This window comes from Cebidichthys violaceus, unplaced genomic scaffold (genome assembly GCF_023349555.1).
Source record: "Cebidichthys violaceus isolate CVI_PGR_0920_01 unplaced genomic scaffold, fCebVio1.0.p SCAF_130, whole genome shotgun sequence".
Taxonomy (NCBI): domain Eukaryota; kingdom Metazoa; phylum Chordata; class Actinopteri; order Perciformes; family Stichaeidae; genus Cebidichthys; species Cebidichthys violaceus.
This window is the reverse complement of record NW_027176297.1, coordinates 66,990-87,811: the sequence shown is the minus strand read 5'-3', so window position 1 is coordinate 87,811 and position 20,822 is coordinate 66,990. Positions and strand designations below refer to the sequence as shown.

The 20,822-nt window shown below is 44.4% G+C and overlaps 2 protein-coding genes and 1 long non-coding RNA gene across 3 annotated transcripts in view; 1 reads left to right on the top strand and 2 right to left on the bottom strand.

Moving 5' to 3' along the window:
- The window catches only part of shq1 (SHQ1, H/ACA ribonucleoprotein assembly factor), a 22,037-nt gene extending 18,297 nt beyond the window's left edge, over positions 1-3,740 (bottom strand). Inside the window, exons 1-5 of the mRNA XM_068708027.1 lie at positions 3,680-3,740; positions 2,647-2,814; positions 2,474-2,538; positions 217-345; positions 1-131 (exon numbers count right to left, since the gene is read on the bottom strand). The exon at positions 1-131 is cut by the window's left edge and continues 30 nt beyond it. Coding sequence (XP_068564128.1) covers positions 1-131; positions 217-345; positions 2,474-2,538; positions 2,647-2,789 — 468 coding nt within the window. The 5' untranslated portion in view covers positions 2,790-2,814; positions 3,680-3,740. The remainder of the gene's footprint in view (positions 132-216; positions 346-2,473; positions 2,539-2,646; positions 2,815-3,679) is intronic.
- Positions 3,741-4,889: 1,149 nt separating this feature from the next.
- On the bottom strand, positions 4,890-6,035 carry LOC137870646 (uncharacterized). Its single transcript, XR_011102719.1, has 2 exons — positions 5,562-6,035; positions 4,890-5,141 (listed from the first exon to the last, which is right to left on the bottom strand). It is a non-coding gene; the product is annotated as an uncharacterized lncRNA (long non-coding RNA).
- On the top strand, positions 5,803-20,553 carry gxylt2 (glucoside xylosyltransferase 2). Its single transcript, XM_068708031.1, has 7 exons — positions 5,803-6,116; positions 13,236-13,434; positions 14,547-14,678; positions 16,674-16,925; positions 17,304-17,427; positions 17,992-18,164; positions 19,276-20,553. Exons 1-7 carry the CDS (start codon positions 5,803-5,805, stop codon positions 19,450-19,452), a joined length of 1,371 nt encoding a protein of 456 aa, XP_068564132.1. The 3' UTR covers positions 19,453-20,553.
- Positions 20,554-20,822: the final 269 nt, after the last annotated feature.

Below are 20,822 nucleotides of genomic sequence, written 5' to 3'. Positions count from 1 at the left end.
GTTGCCGAAGCCGTATTTCTGCAGGACTCCCAGCTCCTCCTCGGAGCTCTCCTTGTACGCCTCCTGCTCAACCTGCCAGTCAAAGTCTTCCTCGTCTTCATCCTCATCCTCTCCCGCGCCTTCGCCGCCTCCTTTTGAAATGTATAGAAGCTGCGGTTGGTTCTCGATGAATTGAATTAATAAATGTAATTAAACGGATGCGTAGACTTGACCTACCTGCGCTCAAGTCCTCTATCAGGGGTTTGGCTGAACGGGAGCCTTTAGGGGCGAGGAGGCTCGTCAGCATCTGGAGTCCCTCAAAGTGCTCTCCAGATGTTTCCTTTGGGACCCGAAGAGTGACGAGACCTGCAGCGGCACGAAGGGGAGGCGACCGTCAACCGTTACAGAGTTCCTTCTTCGCGAAGTCGTTTAAAAATCAGCAAGTTTCCCTTGAATAGCGAAATGACCGAATGTTGATTACGAACTGACGACTCGCGACGCGTCGGAGGAAGAGGACTCAAAAACACAACGCACTCTAAACGCAGACGACTCATTTAGATCCGACAGGAAAGAAGAAACTGAGATTGATCGCTTTCTGTACAGTCACACGTTCTAAACTCAAATTACCTCCTTATAGCGAACGACGGCACATTTAATTGGCCACCTGTGAGCGCGACGCTTCAAGATTAAGTTGTTTCTTTACAGACTGTTATTAAAACTAAACAGGCGATACATTATTGATGAATTACACCCATTTAGCCAGACCGCAGAGGAAAAAGTGATGGTCGCCCGAAGACCTCATAAAAAAAAATTAAAAAAAAGCGTTAAAAGCTTAGATGAGCTCAACGATGGGAGATGACTAATTGCTGGAGTTGCAGAAGTCTGAAAAGAGGGATTCTTAATGCTCGTTGCTCATTATAAGTCTAAACAAGGACGCTCATTAGTGCAGCTTTATTAGCAGATGTTACGGGGCTTATTTAGACGCAGCGCGTTAACCGGGGGGGGGGGGGGGGGGACGCTGACAGACTGCCGACGAGGCGTCAGAGTCCATAAGGCAGACGTCCCCGTAAAGACGGCTCCATTAGAGCAGCAGAAAGCGAGATCACGGTGACAGACGGCGACACGGGGGTGAGCGTCGGCCTCGTGGTGACGGCTCATCTGCTCGTTATATATCTAAAGAACCCCCCCACCCCCCCCCACCCCGTCACTGTGGCAAGAGATACAGCAGGCGGCCTGCGAGCTGTAATCATGGTGACATTACAGATGGCTCCGCTGGCCCTTTAAATGGGATGAAATGACAACGATCAGTCGGTTAATTTACCCCGGGTTATTGACTGGAGAAGAAACTAGAACCCCCCCCCCCCCCGGGATCAATCACTGTCTGCAACCAGAACCATGTTTTTCCAGTGAGCCTTATAGCAGCATGACTGGTCAGCAATATCATGCAGATCTACGTTTTTTACAGGGACCCAAGTTATTCCGGCAGCCGACGCATCCGAGTCTCAGACCCGCATTCACTCTCATCCGCTCCGAGTTCACGCTGATGAAAAGTGCTGTCGTGACAATTTCAGCTCGGCGCTTTTCATCAAGCTCGCCGTCGGCTCTCACTCGAGGAGCACTAACTTCATCTCTGGCTGATGTGACATCGCTGATAACTGTGAATGGGAAATGTTTACTGAACCTTCTTATTATTATTATTTTTTTTTTTATAAAAGGTGACTGAAGAACCAGTTTGAGGGCTCCTGGTGGACTCAAGAGAGACTCGGGACTGGTTTAGTTAAGTCACGTCCTCGGCTCAGTCCCAGCCAGGGTCTCTCTCTCTCTCTCTCTCTCTCTCTCTCTCTCTCTCCTCTCTCTCCTCTCTCTCTCTCTCTCTCTCTCTCTCTCTCGTCTCCATCGTCACTGTGAAACTACCCAGTAAAAAGGTTGCACTGTGTTTTTCTTCACAGATGTCTGGAATGAGATGCAGCTATAAAATGTCGCGATCACATTTGTTCAACTTAGAAGACAAGAAAAAATAAAAAGCTACAGGAAAGCTGTTTTTTTTTTTCTTCTTCCCTTTGTTGAAAGAAAGGTCAGCACATTCCGACAACAACAACAGTAGTCCTTTTACTTGTGCGTCTTGAGTCACTGTGTTGACAAAAAACACAGAAGACGTAAAACCAACGATCCTCCGACAGAACTCCTCGTCAGTGTTTTGCTCCTCTGGCTCGACGCTCACACACACACAGGGGGCCGATGTTCTACGTCGCGGCGGGTGACAAGACGATCTAAATTGCATCATAATGAATTAAATCATATTTGATCAAATAAGAAAAAGGTGAGTCAAGTGTAGGAACATGTGTCTGGGGTTGTGAGCGAGCTGAATCCATGCTTTAAATGTTTAATTGCAGCAGATCACTATGAAACGTGACAAATCAAGCCGTTTTTACCGCCACTGTGTGTGTGTGTGTGTGTGTGTGTGTGTGTGTGTTGTCATCATTTGATAACCTACCTTTATCAATGTCAAACTTGGCCTTTTCTCTCCCATCCTCCACTATTCTTCCAGGAAGAGACAATCTGAAAACAACACGCAGACCCAGACTGTCACACATAACAACAAGACACACAGCCCACTGGTTTGATCCTGTCCACTTCCTGTTGCATATTGTGGGTTGTTTAACTCACCGGAGAAAGTAGGGCTTGGCAAAGAACTTGAAATCTGTCCCGTCGATGTAAAGATCAAACTCGGATGTTCTGGTGTAAGGCACGCGGATGCTGAGGATCAGGAACTCTGGGTCTTGGCTCAGGTCGAACGCAGGAGTTATCATTGTGACGACTGATTGCGATACACACCTGTAAGCAACAGTGACAGGAAGACATCTCAAGCTCCAGTTACAGCCTGGCTGTTATTGAGTGACGCTAGCTTTGACTCTAGCGTGCCACCTTGTGGTTGTTTCTAGTAACTGTTGCTGTTGTTTGATCAAGTCTCCTACAGCGGCAGCAGCCCACGTGTGCCACACTGATCGTGAGAAGTGTAAACATAGCTTGTGTAAAACATAACGACTCGTTTCTGACCGTAGCAAATTACATTAAGTGACTTTAATCTGGTTTAACATTAGTTCGTAACCATTTCCGTCCGTTTAGAAACAGCTTATTACCAGACTGCATTCTAAAAAATAAACATTTTAAACGTTTTTCCTTGTTGACAGACGTGTGCAACATTCAAAACACTGCTTTATCCGTTTCACCACATGTAATGGCTTGCTATTACGTTCGGCATACATCTCTTCTAACTACACGCACGTTTTAAATTATATTTACCAACGTTAAATGTTATTTACGTAAAAACAGAACGAGGTAGCGTTAATTTAGCGAGGTAAAATACAGTTAAATTGAGTTATTACTGGCCGTCATGCATGCCGAATTAAACATTACACTCAAAACAATCAAAACAAATCAAGCGGTGACATGTGAAGTTGTCATATTTGTCGCTACTAGCCTGTTAACTGAGCTAACACATCATTGCTCTACACGAGGCTAACGTAGCACATTAGCAGCGCTAGCCTAGCTGACAGATTACCGTACCACCGTTACCTTTCACGTTCTTTTATTCCAAAGCCTGCGGTGGGAACGGGCTGTTTGAATCCGTCCACTGACTGTCACTAAACCACAGTACACGTTAAAGACACCGTTAAACAGAACACGCACATTCACTCACCAGCAAAACACTGAGTTATCCCAACATGCTTCTTTGGCAGCTCGTGGATGCAGCGCCCATCTTTTACCGTAGTACCGAGTGTAAACCGGCAGCAAAATTATTCTGACAAAATTCATAGTTTTTAGTCTTTTTTACAAGACGTATATAACTTTATGGACAGTAAATATATGAGGATCTGTGTTGAAGAAAATCATCATATAACCTAGGATTGAACCGAACACATTTGGTTTCATAAGAAACGGTTTATATAACTTGTATGATGTTGAACTCAGCATAATATGTCTTAGTAGAAGTGTGGGAAGTTAACAGTTCCTAGAAAGTGATAAAGGCGCGCCAGACAAATCAGAATTATATACAAAATATTTCCCGTACATGCATCGTTTGTTCTGCCAAAATGTTATCTTGACCCAGACGAGGCCAGGAGAGCGTGACATAAGGAGACCAGATGTGCTTTGTGGTTCAATCGACGGAGTAGATTGGAGGAAAGTGACATAAAGGGCTGACTAAGAACTAACACTTTGGATTTGTTATGAATTGCCATTGTGTGCATTAAACAGTCCCGCCGGTTGCTATTCCAAGAACTACGTCTCTTCTCTTCATTTCAGCCACAACATAATGGTGGTGCTTTTGCCACAACATCTGTCAGTCTGGCAATATGAGTGGTTAATTACTAGAAGTGGCACACATTTGTCAACAAATTGAGTTCCATGGTAAAGGTCCTTGAAGAGGTAACAGGGGGGAAAGAAAGCCAAAATGCTAAATAGTTTAGTTTTCTTACTTTCACAATTGAATGCATGATTTAAAATACAAAAACAAAAAACATCTTAAACCTTCATCGATGAAAGTCCATTATCAGGAGTGCAGTGATGGTGGAATGTAACTTTATATTTACTCAATTACTGCAGCTACTTGAATACATTTTAGAAGTACTTGCACTTCACTGGACTATTTCTATTTGATGCTACTTTATATGCCGACTTTACGACATTCCAGAGACAAACATTGTAGTTTTTACTCTCCTTTCACAGCTTAAGTTATCAGTTACTCTGTACCTACTATGAGCATATACAATATGAAGCATGTAAACCACAGTACAAGTAGTTGAAATGAACCACAGCTAAGCTAGCTACAACATGAAAATGCTACTTACCCAATAATGCCACAGGGGCCATTCTACTGCTCAATAATTAATCACATTCTGCTGCCGTAGTAGGATTTTAAATGCCTTTATTTTCACACTGTGGCATGGATTCATGGAACAGGTCTACAGGACACAGGCTTGAGAGCCAAGGCCACTGTATGTGTGCAATGACTGCTGAGATTTATAATTGCAAACTACAAGGACAAAACTGTATTTTGAAAACAAGAAGATATAGAGTAAACATCTTCTGAAAAGACAAGAAAGGGGTAACAATGATGTCTTCAAAGTGAGTGTTCATCCCCTCGAAATGTTATTTAGGATCTGCAGAAAGAAATCATACAACATTACAACTTCGTGGTCCAGCAGATGATGGCAATTATTGCTTTACAAATAAAAACTGATGAAATTGCATTTGTAAGAACCTCTCTTACAAAATCTACCGTGCCAATAATTCAATAATTTTTCTTATACATAGATACTACATTTAAATATTAATATCCATCTCCTATACATTACACTTACATTATAGTTAAAGTACTGTTATCTGTTTGGTTGTGCACTATATTTTATTGTACATTTTAATGTTTCTATTTTTAGCATTGTGTTGATTGTTTAAGGTTATGCACCATCCACCATGTCGAATACATTGCATGTGCAACATACTTTACTTTGGCAAATGAACGTTTCTGATTCTGATTCTGACAACAGACACATTTCAATATAATAGTGCGGTAGTACAACCATGGTTACGGTAATGCTGGAGAAGCCACGCCTCCGCCGTGTAATCCTCTATGGACGTACAGCAGCTCCTCTCCGCTCTCCATCATCATCATCACCATCATCATCATCATCATCTGCAGAAAAAAAAAAATGCGAGCGGGGAGCGGTAACAAAATGTCAACGCGGGCTGCTCTCCGTCGGCCGCAGACATGAGCGGCGTCCCGTCTGCCTCTTCCAGCCGCAACAACGAGTCGCTCTCGCCATGCGGATCCACTGCAAAGTAGTTGTGATCGCCGTGTGTTTCGGAGTTTTCCTACTTTTGTACTTTTTGGGGGGCAACGCCGCGGACGATCCGCTGTTGCAAGAAGAAGTTGCGGAGGAGGAGGAGGAGGCGAAGAAGGACGGCAACTCGTCCCGGTCGCCCCCGGAGCCCCGACGCGATGTTGCAGCGAAGAAGTTTGCGAAGAAATCCGCCGCCGGAGGAGTCGTCGTCGTTGCGCGTGCGGAAGAGGAGCCTCTCGGGGGACGAAAAGAGGGGAGAGCGATCATCGGAGGGGCCGGCGTGCATGCAAAGAGGTGAGGGGGGGGGGGGGGGGGGGGGGGGGGGGGGGGTAGTTGGTGTGTCTTTCCCTGCAGCCTTGACGAGCCCCCCTTTTTCCTCCTCCACGCCCGTTTCCCATTCGTGCGCACGCGAAACACGCGTTAAACTATTTTAACGGTGCGTTAAAGTACTTTAACGGTGCAGAATGTCGTCTTTCCTGTCGTTGGGAAGTTAAAGAGAGTGAGCGTGTCAGCGGTTCATCGTGCTCCCTCTGCATCAGACGAGCCACATTGTGCTCCAAGGACGCTGGCTTCACAATAGCACTGATCTGTCAAGGGACACTTGCATGTGGGCATATCTGCTGCGTGGCATGCATTTATACGTGCATTATGTTGTTTGTTTTTTTATTGTTTTTTTAATTTGTATTTATTGGACTGTGAATCACGCTGTTGCAATCAGGGGCTGAAATGTGAGTAGAGGGCATGACTAATGCGGTTGTGTGGAAATATTGGCAGTTTTTGCAGAGAGCACAACAGAATGAGTAATAATTAGCTGAATACAAATATATATATATATATATATATATATATATATATATATATATATATATATATATATATATATATATATATATAAATATATATATAAATATATATATAAATAAAGAATACAAATGAGCACAGAATGATTTGGGTAATTGCACTGGTGAGATATTACTGGAAATGACAGGAAACCCATCCTGTTCTCTCGTCAAAGTTTGCCAAAAAAACAATCTAATGTGGGAGTGGAAAAAAAAAGCTTGTCAGGTGTGATTTGAAAGCTGCACACTGGCAGATGATCTGATTTGCGGCCTTTCAAATTTTAGACAAAAGGCAGAGTTGCTATTTCTGTTCAAGAATGGGAGCATTTTTTTATTTTTTTTCCCTTCCTTCATTTCTTATTATGTCTTCCAGCTTTCTAATTCCAGCCTTGCACATCCCTTACGCCCTCCACCTCCCCCCCTCCCCCCACTGGGCGGAATGCCAGCAATGCCATAATAGCCACAACGTGGTTTTGGAGATACCCGCTCTCCGTAATATGTATTCTACTCCAGAAGCCAGACTGGAGGGTTTCGGGACGCCGTCCGCTAGATAAAAGCCATCAAGGCGTTACACTGAGAAAGGACCTTTTTTTTTTTTTTTGCGTCCTCCCCAGAAACCCACGCTCCTCCATGTGTGCTCAGCGCTGATAAGGGAGATGGGGTGGAAGGGGTCACCGGTGGCCGAAAAAAGGAAAGAATACAAAAAAAAAAAAACAGGTTTTGGAAAGCGCTCAAGACTGACAGCTGCGATTAAGGGAAACACACTGAGCATCTGGGCCTCCAAAATAAAAAAAACTGTCTCCCATTTAATTGCATGAGCTAATCAGATGTTTGGGAGGAGAAAAGACAGAGGAGTCCGAAACAATAGGGTGTAGTTTTTCTGGCAACGCACATACAAGCTGTGGCAGAAAATAGAGAATACTAATGCTCTGTTACAGTGGATCATAGGGATGACAAGTCCAACACACGGCGCTGAATGATTGATCTTGATAGCCTCCAGAATTCCCGCTGACTTTGGCATCAATCGGATCACATAGGTGTGCTATATGTGCTCCTGTGCGCCTTTTGCCTCCGACGCTCTATTCATCTGAGCAGCCCGACAGATTTCCTGTGCGGCGTGCTTTGTAGACAAACATCCCTGTTTTTTCCCCAATCATATCATTTCCTCTTGACACATCACACTACTTCCTGTGGCCTAAAATAGATAGATCTGCCCCCACCAGACAGACACCACACATAAACCGCAGGCTGTTTGGGGGGGGGGGGCAGATCATACCGATTGGAGCCAAACATCTGTTGTTGATTAATCAAATAGTGAAACGACAGAAAGTTGGTCTGCAACAAAACACCAAACACTTGCTGGTTCCAGATTCACAAATGTGCGATTTTGCAGGATTTTTTTTTTTAATTCTCCACTACTTTCAAGTATTTTATACTCTGAACAGTTAATCGATTGATCCAAAAATATCAATAATTGATGAAAAAAAAACGTGCCGGTTGCGGCCCTAATAGACGTATAATCGTCACGACAGGGCCTTCTACCTGTAAGTTGCACTTTCCTTCACTCTGATCCGTTTATCACCTTCAGTGTTGTGTTCAGTGTAATACAGATGTGACCTCTATCTGCTTAGTTACACTGAATTAACGGCCTGCATCTGCAGGATTAGATGGACGCAGGTACTCTGTGCTGAAACGAACCCCCCCCCCGTCACTTCAAATAGAGTTCAGCGGTGCTCCTCGCAGTAAAGAAGTCACTCTCTCGCCGCGGCATTATGCATAGCTATAAAAATGTCATCTTGCATGACTGAACACTCTCTCTGCTGGGAGTGTTTTTGAAATCTCCACGCTTGCCTGTGTAGCCCGACGAGGTGGGGGGGGGGGGGGCCTCATCGGGGGAAGTTAAAGCTGCCTGTTAGACTGGCTAACTCACTTTTAATTCACTCGTGAATGAGTCATAGAGGGTGTGGAGGGAGAAAGTAAAATCATTTCTAAGGAGCAGGATTTTAAGAAGATAGACGGCATTTTCTTAACCGTTACTGATCCAGCAAAATGTTGAAACGATATATTGATTAGCTGATGCAGCGACGCTAACATCCCCCCCGCTGTAACGCACGTCGGTGTGCAGGCTCAATTAAATGGCCGGCTCTGGTTTCCCCATTTGCCTTCCCAAAAACACACTCCTATACAAGCTATACATCCATTGTGGCTAACCCAGCTAGCATGGTTTAGCTAACGGACAACAACTGTCTCGCTACCGACGCCCTCCCAGTGTAGCTCGCTTCTTAAAATGCATGCTGTGGTTGTGCTACGATGCAGATGTAACGCAAGTGAATTAGTAGCCAATGCAGATGTGTCTTAGAATTTGCATTCTTTTAAATGGCCATCAGGGGGCGACACTTCTGGTTAGAAAAATAAGTCGGATTGTATTGAAGTCTATGAGAAAATTACCCTACTTCTCACTTGTTTATTCCCTCAATAAACATCGTAAACATGAGTTTATGGTCTCAATTGCTAGTTTCAAGTCTTCCTCAATACAGCATGATGAAGGCCACGTTGATTTAGTACCTCATGTTCAACACGTGGTCTCATGGATGATTTACTGGGCTTGACCCTCTTCGGTCTTTCAGTGATTCCCTTTTTAAAGCGTGTGTGTAAAATGTCATCAGGTTTAATGAGCACATCTTGGTCGTAGAAAGAGTTGGACTTGACAAACGCTAGAGGGGTTTTTGGCTTCAGGCCGTTCAGCTGGACATCCTGATGTTTGTAAATCATCCCAAAAGGCGAATGAAAACCGGATAATCTGCTTCACATGCAAAGTTTGAATCAGCCAGCTGTTGATACGCCAATAATCGCCACAGCTTTCGCGGAAGTTTCTGAATTTCCTCTGCTTTTGCCACGTCTTGGCAACGTGTTGAACGAAGTCCAAGCCCTGAGTCGGTCTGAAGAAGCATTCGCAGGTTTCCTGGACATGTGGCATTGCATTTAGGAAAAGCAGAAGTCTGGTCCACCTCCCTACAGAGGAAGGCCACGACAGGACCGTGTTCAGATTAATGGTCTTGAAGCCCACTGGTTCCAACCAAAGTGAACATGCTGGATACAAGTCCACCAAATGACCCCGTAATATGCCGATTAATTAAATGTCTTTGAGGTGTTCTTTGGTGTAGTGTGTACTCTCTTCACTCTGAACATGTACATTTTTCTTTGACATTATCTTCAAAGGTGCTGCTTTTTTTTTCTCCCCCTCCCCTTACATGATTTAAAAGGGTTGGCTGTGGTGCTTTGTAGGCAGGCGGAGGGCTCCTCATGTGCTCACTCTGCAGCCAGTAATGAATTCAATCCTTTTGTACCTCCACTGTGTTTTTTTTTTTTTTTTTTTTGACTGCTTCCAGATGTGGGGAACGGTGCCATGACACAAAACATTGTGTGTAGCAGCCCAATGCTTAATGCAACAAAAGGAATTTGTGTTTTTCTTTTGTCCGTCCAATTTTCCGCAGAAATCATTTCAAGGGCATTCATTTCCGCATGAATAAGTGCGACGTAATTACCCCCCCCCCTCCACCCCCTCCCCCCTCCGCCGTGCAGGAGATATGGATTGCATTTTCCGCGGGACTATTGGAATGTGTGTGTGTGTGTGTGTGTGTGTGTGTGTGTGTGTGTGTTCAACAACCTTGACGGAGCGCCGGCCTTTGAAGCGCGGCGGACACGATTTCTCAGCACCTTCTCGTTCGTCCTAATCTGCGGTTCATCATTGTCCCTCGGCCATGCAGAAAACGAAGTGTCACGCTCGGAGGCCGCCCCGCAAACCCACCTGTCAAATTTCACTCTTCACTCCTCCCATTCGTTTTTTATGGCTGCTTCCTCCAGGCTCCTGGGAGACGCATGCCTTTTTTGGAAAACCATTTGCCATCCACTGTTTCCCCCCCAAAAAAAATAACGCTTGATGCTGAAAATAGAAGGGTTCTCTGTTCTGTTGTATTTTTTTATTTGTTTTTATGTGCCAGTCTTCTCTCCCTGCGGCTATGACAACATTTATGTTGAACATGCTGTTATCACAACCAGCCCCATGGAGCGTGTGTACGTGGACTATGTCGGCCTCCTCTTCGGGCTCCCCCCCATTGTACAAATGTTTCCGTGTCGTGGTGGGAGTCACTCTGTGCTGCTGAGTGTATTTTAACACAACAGCACTACTGGATCTGCAGAGGGAGCACATTTTTTACATCAGATAAAGGACCTCTTTGCCTTTTGAGCACGGAAGAACAAAGTCCGGTGGGAACTTAACAGAGCTACAAAAGAAAAGAAGTGGTAGTGTGTGTGTGTGTGTGTGTGTGTGTGTGTGTGTGTGTGTGTGTGTGTGTGTGTGTGTGTGTGTGTGTGTGTGTGTGTGTGTGTGTGTGTGGGGGAGGGTGGTATTTGAGAAAAATCCCAGATTTTTCACCTTGTCTGTCTGACTAGGAGGATGAAAGTGATGATCCGCTATTTCATTGAATGCATCCCTTGTTTCACCTGTCTGGATTCTCATGAAGTGGCATGCCATTGCTGTTCAACAGTGACACGTTGACAGGTGATTAGAGCTCCCATGTATCGGGATGGATTTGGCCACAACAAGTGGAAGTGTTTTCAACAGATATATTTTGCTGGGTGTCAATGGAAAGATCTCAACCTGACTTCATTCTGCTGCAAAAATTCTGGTCAGATTCTGCACATAAAACACACTTTAGAGCCCAGACTTTGAACAAAAGACACCAAACATTCTTACTCTTACAAATAAAAAGTTGAATTGATAAGCAGAAAAAACACATCCTTACTTAAATACGCTCAGGGGTTTATGCTGCAGCCAAACCATACCCTCTCTACAGCCAAACTTTGTCTGGAGACCAATAGCTTATGGTGGCTAGCGTTAGCAAGCGTTAGCAAGCGTTAGCAAGCGTAGTTCAACCGTTTCGCTGAATAACTCTTCTCTACTTTTAGCATTTATCATTAACCTGTAAATGTTACTTGCTTAACTGTTTCAAAAATGTCCAGTGTCTCATTTTACTTTTAAGCTAAACGATTTGAGGCGCTTACATTTCTCATTTTTAGTAATCGTCTAACTAACATCATTAGCAATGTCTTAGCGGCTGCTAAGGCGTCAGCTAATGGGGATCCAGTTACTAAACTAAACTAAACTAAATTAATGAGCCTAGAGAAAGATTTATTTTGAAAGCTTATACTTCGCCAGCTATGTTGACTAGCAACCGGCTAGTTAGCCGTAGCTAACATTAACTGTAGTATTTTATGCTTCTTGTAGTATTTACACTTTGAAGCATGTAAAGATAAAGAGTAGATTTGATCAAAAAGTGCATCAGAGTGGCGACTCTTTCTCTACAGTTAACGTTAGATAAAGGGGTCGCATTGTGTTGTTTTCTTCTTTGCTAGCAAGAACGGTAGTTGTTGAGTGTAAATGACCAACGGCTGGGCAGATAGTGGAGGGTAGTTGTTATCTTCCAGTCAAACTTTTAAGCTCATAATGTCTTTGTTTTAATCGTCTGACTGTAACATCTCTGCTCATTCTGTGAAGCAGCTGGTCCTGTCAGTTTTTAAACACAAGCTAACATTAGCTCAAGCTGATGCAGAAATGTCAGGTCTTTTTGTTAATAAAATCAGCTCTTTCTAAATTATAATCACAATATCCGTCTGAAAAAAAATGATAGTTATCAAACTGAAGAAGGTCAGCCCTACTTCTATCCTTGTATTCTATCACTGAGTCTATATTTACATGATGAGCAGCTGAGATTGAGTCAAATACCTAAAACTAAAATTGTCAGTTATTATGTTGTCATTGAAATATGTCAGGCTGAATTACAAAGACGTGTGTGTCAGCGAGGAACAACGCATCATTTCCTATTTGATGGATTTATGCAACCAGGAAAAAAAAAAAGAAGGTCTGAACGTTATCTTTAATACAAGCATGATAGCAGACAAAGGCTATGTTTTTGGCTATGTTTTTATACAGCGAAAACCGTAAAGCGCAAGAGGTTAATAACTGAGTGCTGAATTGATATATAGTTTTGAGTTTTGCTACGAACCCTTTATTATTTGGTGGCTTAAACAGATCAGAGTTTGGTTGTTTTTTTTAAACCTTCAAAATTCCACATTGGTCAAGTCTACTATGGAGGTGTTGAATTCCAGTTTCTCTTTCCGTTCGTTTACTTTGAATGTATGGTTTTGACTCGAGTATGGTTGAGTACATATTGCTCTTCACAAGCACTGCTGCACGCAGCCCAATTTACAGTACAGGCGACGAGTGAAGGAAACGAGGCTTGTGTAATCGGTGATCCAACCCCCCCCTCCACTTTCCCCACACATGGCCTTGGCCCATTTAGATCTGAAAAAACATCATTGTAGGCTACATCATTAGTTCACTGAATGGGGTCCATTTGTATCTCCCTGTCCTTATTGTTGCTGCTTTGAAAAGATACTGTGGTTAAACTGAACACAGTTCCTTTTTAATCTATTGTACATTTTCTGTTCCCTTTCCTTGTGCTAGACTCCTAGCCCTTTTTTTTCACCCCTGTCTTTTGCACGCCTGTTCCAGCAAACGTCGGGGTAACGTGGCCCGACCTGTGACCAAGCGCAAACGGGCGGAGGAGGTCATGCACCTGGCTGTGGTGGCCTGTGGGAATCGTCTGGACGAGACCCTCGCCATGGTCAAATCGGCCCTCCTGTTCAGCCTCAAGAGGATCACGTTTCACATATTTGCCGAGGACCCTTTGGCCCCGCAGTTCGAAGAGAGGGTAAGAACCCTCCAGTGGTTCCCGATGCCCAAATATATACACTGCAGAGTTTTTACAATAACATCAAATGTGGAGCCGCTGAGACTTTTTTGCTATAAGCGACACTCTTTGTATTTTCCATGTACACTTCTTTAGTGAGTCCTCTGACTTCTGATACAACCCAGTGCATGTTAAACACCCCCCCCACCCCCCTCTCTTTGTAATAGATGATATCAAGATCAGAGCAGTTTTAACTCTGACTCCCTCTGGTACAGACATATAACCCTTTTATCTCAAGGCTGGGGAGTCATATATCACCAAGACACCCCGCTCTTTTTTTCCCCCTCCAGCACCATGCATCACTTCAAAGTCACCTTTACAGAGGTGCCTGGCGGGATTTTGATTAGCTGCACTGATATGGCAACTCACAGTCTATTAACATCACGTCTGTTAATGGACCTTAAACAGCGCCTAAGCCTGCTTAAACAGCTTTTGAATCTGAAACCCTAAACCTGTGTGCTCGCCGTCGTGTGTAGCGGGGAATCATTGCCATGTGTTTTTAAAAAAAAAAAAAAAAAAAATCCCCTTGCGGGAGACAGAGAGTTGTGCTAGATAATAGTCCGCATATGCCGGGTATGCACAGCTAGGAGCTTAGGTCCAGCCGCAGCGTTCAGAGACACGGTGTACACGTGTTGAGGGAGACGGGTTTGTCCATAATCTCCTCTGATTCCTTGTCCTCGTCGGCACAACCGCCGCCAATGGCCTCGCAGCGCTCCCTCGGTGCGTTTCAGGGCCAAACTGGTGATTACGGAGGGAACTCGCCGCCTAACCGCTCGGATAACTGGAGCTTCGGCGATACACTGCGGCGTTTAGGAGGGTGCCGTCCCTTGTTTAGGCTACGGCTTTTTAATCAAACAGCTGGCAGCTGCATTCACTTCGTGCAGAGCCGCATGGCATCATCGCGTCAAATGGACATTTTATGTCCAAGTCTGTTAAAAGAGAGAGATTAGCTTTCAGAGTAGTGTTGATAATGGTTGTTTCCTCACACTCACTTTTACTTCCTCCACTTTTTTTTAAGAAGTCCGTCAGACAGTTCCCTCTGTTTTTTAAAAAATGTGTCGCCTTACTTCCAGCTGAAACAGTGGCCCCGCTCCGTCTCCGCCAAGTTCCAGCACAGGATCTACCCCATCACCTTCTCCGTGGGGAACGCCGACGAGTGGAAGAAGCTCTTCAAGCCCTGTGCTGCTCAGAGACTCTTCCTCCCCGTAAGCCGGCAGCACTTATCTCCTCTCACATCCTCACCGCGCATAATGTCCCTTAACCGATGTTAGGGACAAATGTCTTGAATCTTTGAACATTAAAAGTTTTCTCCACCTTTTTTTTAATTATTTCATGTCCAGTGCATGGTTATAGGTCATTCATTACTGTGATCATTGACGATTTCACACTTTACCTGCAGCATTCACTTAACAAGCGGTCTCCAGAGGCTGAATCCGGCAATTTCATCGAGTGACGGCCATTGATTTTCTTCTTCTGCCGGTGTTCATTGAAATAACTTAATAAGCTCACTTTGCCGTGTAATGAAGACATCGCAGGTCAGACAGATTCATAGGTAATTTCTCTAGCCTCTCTGCCTCTGGATTATGGAAAGGTTGGATCTGTCAATCCTGATTCAGAACCGCCACGTCCTCCCGCAGATGTTTTGGCAGTTAATGCTGCAAAAAAAAAAATCCAAGTCCAATTCTGTTCTTGAAATTGTTCTGTTACACTCCTTTTTACACCAAGCTCTCAGGTGGGTTGGGTCAGACTTAAGAATTGGGTCAGACCCCCAGTGTATCTCCTGTCTTCCACTATGGAAAGTTCACCAGCTGTAACTTAAGGTGTTCTAGCCATTGTCATGGGTTCTTCTTTTAATTCCACTGTTCTCCCCTTGCTATGGGGGGGGGACGACTAACTAAAGCTTAAATATTTCCCTCTGAGATGTATATAGTAAGTATACAGTAGCATTAATGGGAAATACTCCAAGTAAAGTGCAAGTAGGTTGAAATTGTACCTGGAGTAAATGTACTTTTGGTACAATTTGGTGGTGGAAAATGAGGCCGTTGGAGCAGCAGGTTACTGCTCTGTTTGGGCTTGTCGGCATTGAGTGCTGCTTTGTCTCACACACACACACACACACACACACACACACACACACACACACACACACACACACACACACACACACCATCACCCGCTCCTCGCTGCTGTCGGCAACATGATTCCAACAGAGGCAGCTCAGTCCGTGGTGGAAACGCACTGCAGCATGGTGACGTGGTTCAGCTCTACACACTTGCTTTTAAGTGCTGCTGACTTTACCCTGCAAACTGCTGCATATCCTAAATGGCGTATTGTGACTGGTGCACTCTGTGACATTATGTAATACTTTATAAACAGTGAAGAATCACATAATGTACTCCGTCCTTATACTATATGCTGGGAAGTCACTTTGGCCGTATGAATATAGTGTAAACTCAAAGTTTCTCAGCTCTGAGGCGTGAAATTTGACGTCCGCCAAACTGGCTGAGACTGGGGTTTGTCTGCCGTACAGTGACCGCACGATTCATCAGTGGAGACGGGAAGTAATTGTCTTATCTTAAACTCATCTTATTGTTCTTAGCAGACGGTGGGAGTCAGCATTTTCTTCTCCCAAATGCAGCCCAGGACTTTGATGTTTTGATGAGATGTGAGTTCTTTCACAGAGCACATCGCACCATTATTATTAACTCTAACGTCTGAAATCCAAGGTGGTCGACCCTATTCTGAAGTGAGGAAATTGATTAATGTCGAACTATATGTAAAGCTGTGGATGTACACACATAAAACGAGGCTGTTGAAACAGCTCAAATTCCAGCCCAGCGTTGCCAACCCTTTTTCCAACAGAAGTAGCCAGCAGCTCCAAAAGACCCTAAATCTACTAAGAAAGTCTGCAGTTTTATTAAAATACTGAAGTGTTTGTTTGATGTTGAATCCTCCCCACTCAGACATTATGTTGATCTGATCTGAACTGAACCTCTTGATGCTTTCTGCATACTCTATAGTTATGTTTTATTAATATCTAAGTGGCTGTCTGTGCCGAAGAGAAGGATGCAGCAAACAGTGTAGTACATCACCGTTTGTCGTTTTTAGATTATTTCACGGTGTAGCGCCCATTCTAGTTCTTTAGACGAACGACCGTGGCCGTGAACGTCCCAATGATAAATGTAGTCGTGTTCTCGCAGGTCATCCTGAAGGACGTGGACTCGCTGCTCTACGTAGACACCGACGTGCTGTTCCTGCGGCCCATGGACGACATCTGGAGCCTCCTGAAGTCCTTCAACGGCACCCAGCTGGCAGCGATGGCCCCGGAGCACGAGGTCCCGAAGATTGGCTGGTACAGCCGCTTCGCGCGCCACCCTTTCTACGGGGTCACGGGGGTCAACTCCGGCGTCATGCTGATGAACCTCACAAGGATCCGCAGCACAATGTTTAAAGTGAGCTTCCAAACGTACTCTCGTATGTCCTCGCACTCTGATCGGTGTAAAAAGAAATAAAAAAAAAAAACAAAGCGAGCTGTGATTTCCCTTTTTGCATTCTGAAGGTTGTTTTCTTTGAGCTCCAGTCACAGCGCTCTGAGTGGGCCGCGCTTGAAGCCGTCTGGTTACCGCGCTTGAAGCGCAGACTTCTGCCCTCAGAAACTCAATTTAGCAGCTCTCCAGCTCTTAATACTGCCAGCAGATTGCAAATGGCAGCGGGCATGTAAATGTGCTCCTCCTTTGATGATGTGTTTTTTTTGAAAAGGGGAAAAAAAAAAAGAAGAAGATTTCTCTGGAGCTGTTTGCGAGTGAATGTTGTTGTTGTTGGTATTTCAGAACAGCATGATCCCCAGTGGCCTCTCGTGGGAGGATATTCTACATCCACTCTATCAGAAGTACAAGAACCACATCACCTGGGGAGACCAGGACCTCCTCAACATTATCTTCCATTACAACCCGGGTAAAGCTCTTCCACAATGATCATAGAGTATCATCACCACTGAAAACACACCATGTACCCCTAGAAAGATGCTTCAAAGAGGTCCATTGAAGGCATTACCACAGTACCAAACTGTGCACATTTTTGCATTCAACACAGCGGTTTCAACATGTTTCACATCAATTGTGTCTTATTTCACTGTTGATAAACCGGTCTACATCATGAATCCGGATTAGTAAACAACACAGGCAACGTGTGGCTGCAGGCTGCGGCAGACCTCTGCAGCAGACTGGGTTCCAGCTGCAGCGGCCAGATGCGGGCGTTAAGTGCTCTCAGAGCAACGGTTGAGCTGGCATCGCTTGTGTTAGTACATTGTTTGTTTTGTGTGGGTTTTTTTTTGTTGGCATAATCCCCTTGTAAATTTGAGGAAGGGTTAGATATTTATGTTCAAAACTAGCTGTCTATATGCATCACAAACTTGCCTTTGAGTTACTGTTCTTACATGGGATACAGTGTTTGGTGTAATGCATAGCAATAATGTGTTCTTGTGTGTCTTTGTTGTTGTTGTTGTTTCTTTTCCCCCAGAGTGTCTCTTCATCTTTCCCTGCCAGTGGAACTACAGGCCGGATCACTGTATGTACGGGAGTAACTGTAAAGGGGCGGAAGAGGAGGGCGTGTCCATTCTCCATGGCAACCGGGGAGTGTATCACGACGACAAGCAGCCAGCGTTCAAAGTCGTCTATGACGCAATACGCGACGTGAGTATCCCTGTAGGATACGTTCACGTTTCAACGAGACAACGCCGGTGTTGATGCACAGTTCTGTGTTAGAACCGGATTTGGTTCACAGGGACATGTTACAGCAGAGCAACACGGGTGTAACTAATCAAGCTAACGAGGGCTGCCTTTCATTCAGTCCCAGGGTCCTGGTGTGATCCGTCGTTAACGCTGATAGCTACACCTGTGCTTTTCCGGCTGTGGCCCATCGACACACCTGCTGTAAAACGAGCTTGACTGGGGTTGTGGAACAGAGGAGTAATATAATGAATTCTAATATATTATTGTTTGTAATTTGCGTTGATGCGTTAGTGGTTTATTAAGGAAAGGCCAAGATATTTAGAGTAATCGTGAGTATTATGTGGCTGCAGCATTAACCTATAGAGCTAATTAGCCTACTTAGCATCTCAAACCTTTTTTTGAATAAACCTAAAATATAGAGGAACGAATACACTTTGCATCAAAGGTACATTTTGGTAAATACTCTTGTTAACTAACCAGAGTCGTGTACAAAGCTCAGTATACGTTTGAAGCTCTGTGCCTCCTAATACAGTCTTTGCGCTATGCTTAGCCTAGCATAGCGCAAAGACCGGAAGTAGAGGGAAACTGCTAGCCTAGCCCTGTGGGAAAGCTACACCTCCCATCAAGTGAAAAGCACTTTGGTGTTGATCTTTTCATCAGACTCGTAGGTGAAGAAGCACAGTTCCCAAAATGTTGCACTGTTCCTTTTAATGCCTTTTAGCTCAGAAAAAAAGAGCAGCTTTGAGTATTCTCTTTCTGGTACTAATGATCTCTTGCTTGCATTAAACAATCTGGGTCATTTTTTAAAATTTATTTATTTTTATTTAGAATTTGTTTTCTCCGGCTATAGAGTCGGTTCCCCTCCCTGCTCCGCGGAGATAAGCCTCTTAAAGACGAGCTGGGTCGTAATTTATGATTAATACAGAACACCCTCACCCCACCCCTGCTGATGGAATTTGTAAACACCATTTAGCCCGTTGATATGTCCCATTAAAAAAAACAAAAAAAAAACATCAAACTGAAATAGCATTAGGATCCGAACTGACACAGGACAATGACTCTGTTCCTGCAGTTTCCCTTCGAGGACAACATGTTCCAGTCGCTGTTCTACCCCATCCAGACCAAGTTCCTGGACACGGTCAACACCCTGTGTGGTCGGATCCCTCAGGTCTTCCTCAAGCAGATAGAAAAGACCATGAGGAAGGTGTTCGAGGACAAAGTGGTGCGACGCGTCAGGCCGCACAAATAGACCGATGGAGAAATGGACTCCCTGTTTTTTAACCTGACGACGCCGAGGACCGTCTCGCTGTGGATTCTGTGTCACACCAGTGCGAACCGGTGGGCTCTGTGTTTGCTGTGTGTTCCGCACACACACACGCACACACACACACACACACATGCCACTTCCTGGATTTGGTCTCGTGAACGTTGGTGTGGGTAATAAGCCTATGTATACAGAGAAGCATACAGTGCTGGTCAGTGATGCCGTAGAATAGGTTTGCCTTATTGTCGTCTTCAAATTTTCACATCCCAGTTTTGAAATGTTTGAGAATATTGAAAAAATATATATATTTTTTTTTTTAATCAAGAATTATGAAAGCATGAGCTCTAGATCTCAAGTCTGGGCTAAAAGCAAAAAAATTAAGGCAAATTTACGTCAACCGAGAGTTTGACGAAAGCATCACCCGTTTTCATTTCCCCTCGTGAATATGGTGAACAAAGTCACTTTGGAGAGCTCTGCTGCTTGAAGTAGTAGATCAATAAACCGCTCTTCTACAATCATGTGAATGTGTTGCCAGCAAATCACTTGAAACGTGAAGCTTGGCGTGAATGAGAAGAGTTGCCAAATGCCACTGTCAGTATTGAACACGGCACAACCGAGGAGGTGTGGGATTTCATGTTACGAGCCGAATGTTAAAAATGCACTTTCAGAATGATATTGAGACCGAAATGGTTTTGTTTGTACGCAACATGTCCACGTCCGACGCTACGCTGTCCGAGGGAATCCAAACCAAAAGTGCTAGCTTTTAAATACATAGTTACATACCACAGATTATGGGCCGTGCAGATATTCATGTTTTGTGTGTGTGTGTGTGTGTGTGTGTGTGTGTGTGTGTGTGTGTGTGTGTGTGTGTGTGTGTGTGTGTGTGTGTGTGTGTGTGTGTGTGTGTGTGTGTGTGTGTGTGTGTGTGAGGGGGTCTCTTGGTTTTTTTTTAATATGTTGTATGGTCTGTTGTGAACACATGGGTCACATTCAACGTGGTGTAATGATCTAAATGTGTCATTCGAACTTGAAACTGGACTTGGCTGTGCAGTCAACATGTGTTTCTAAATAAATCAATGCAATGTGCCGAGTCTCATTTATGTGTGTGTGTGTGTGTGTGTGTGTGTGTGTGTGTGTGTGTGTGTGTGTGTGTGTGTGTGTGTGTGTGTGTGTGTGTGTGTGTGTGTGTGTGTGTGTGTGTGTGTGTGTGTGTGCGCGCGCGCGCGCGCACGCACACACAATTTATGGGAATGTAAACGTACCGACGGTCTGCAAACGGATAAAAAGGTGAGACGCATTGTTCGATCGCAACACAAAAGATTTGTCTTGACGCAACAACCTGCGTTTAGATGTAG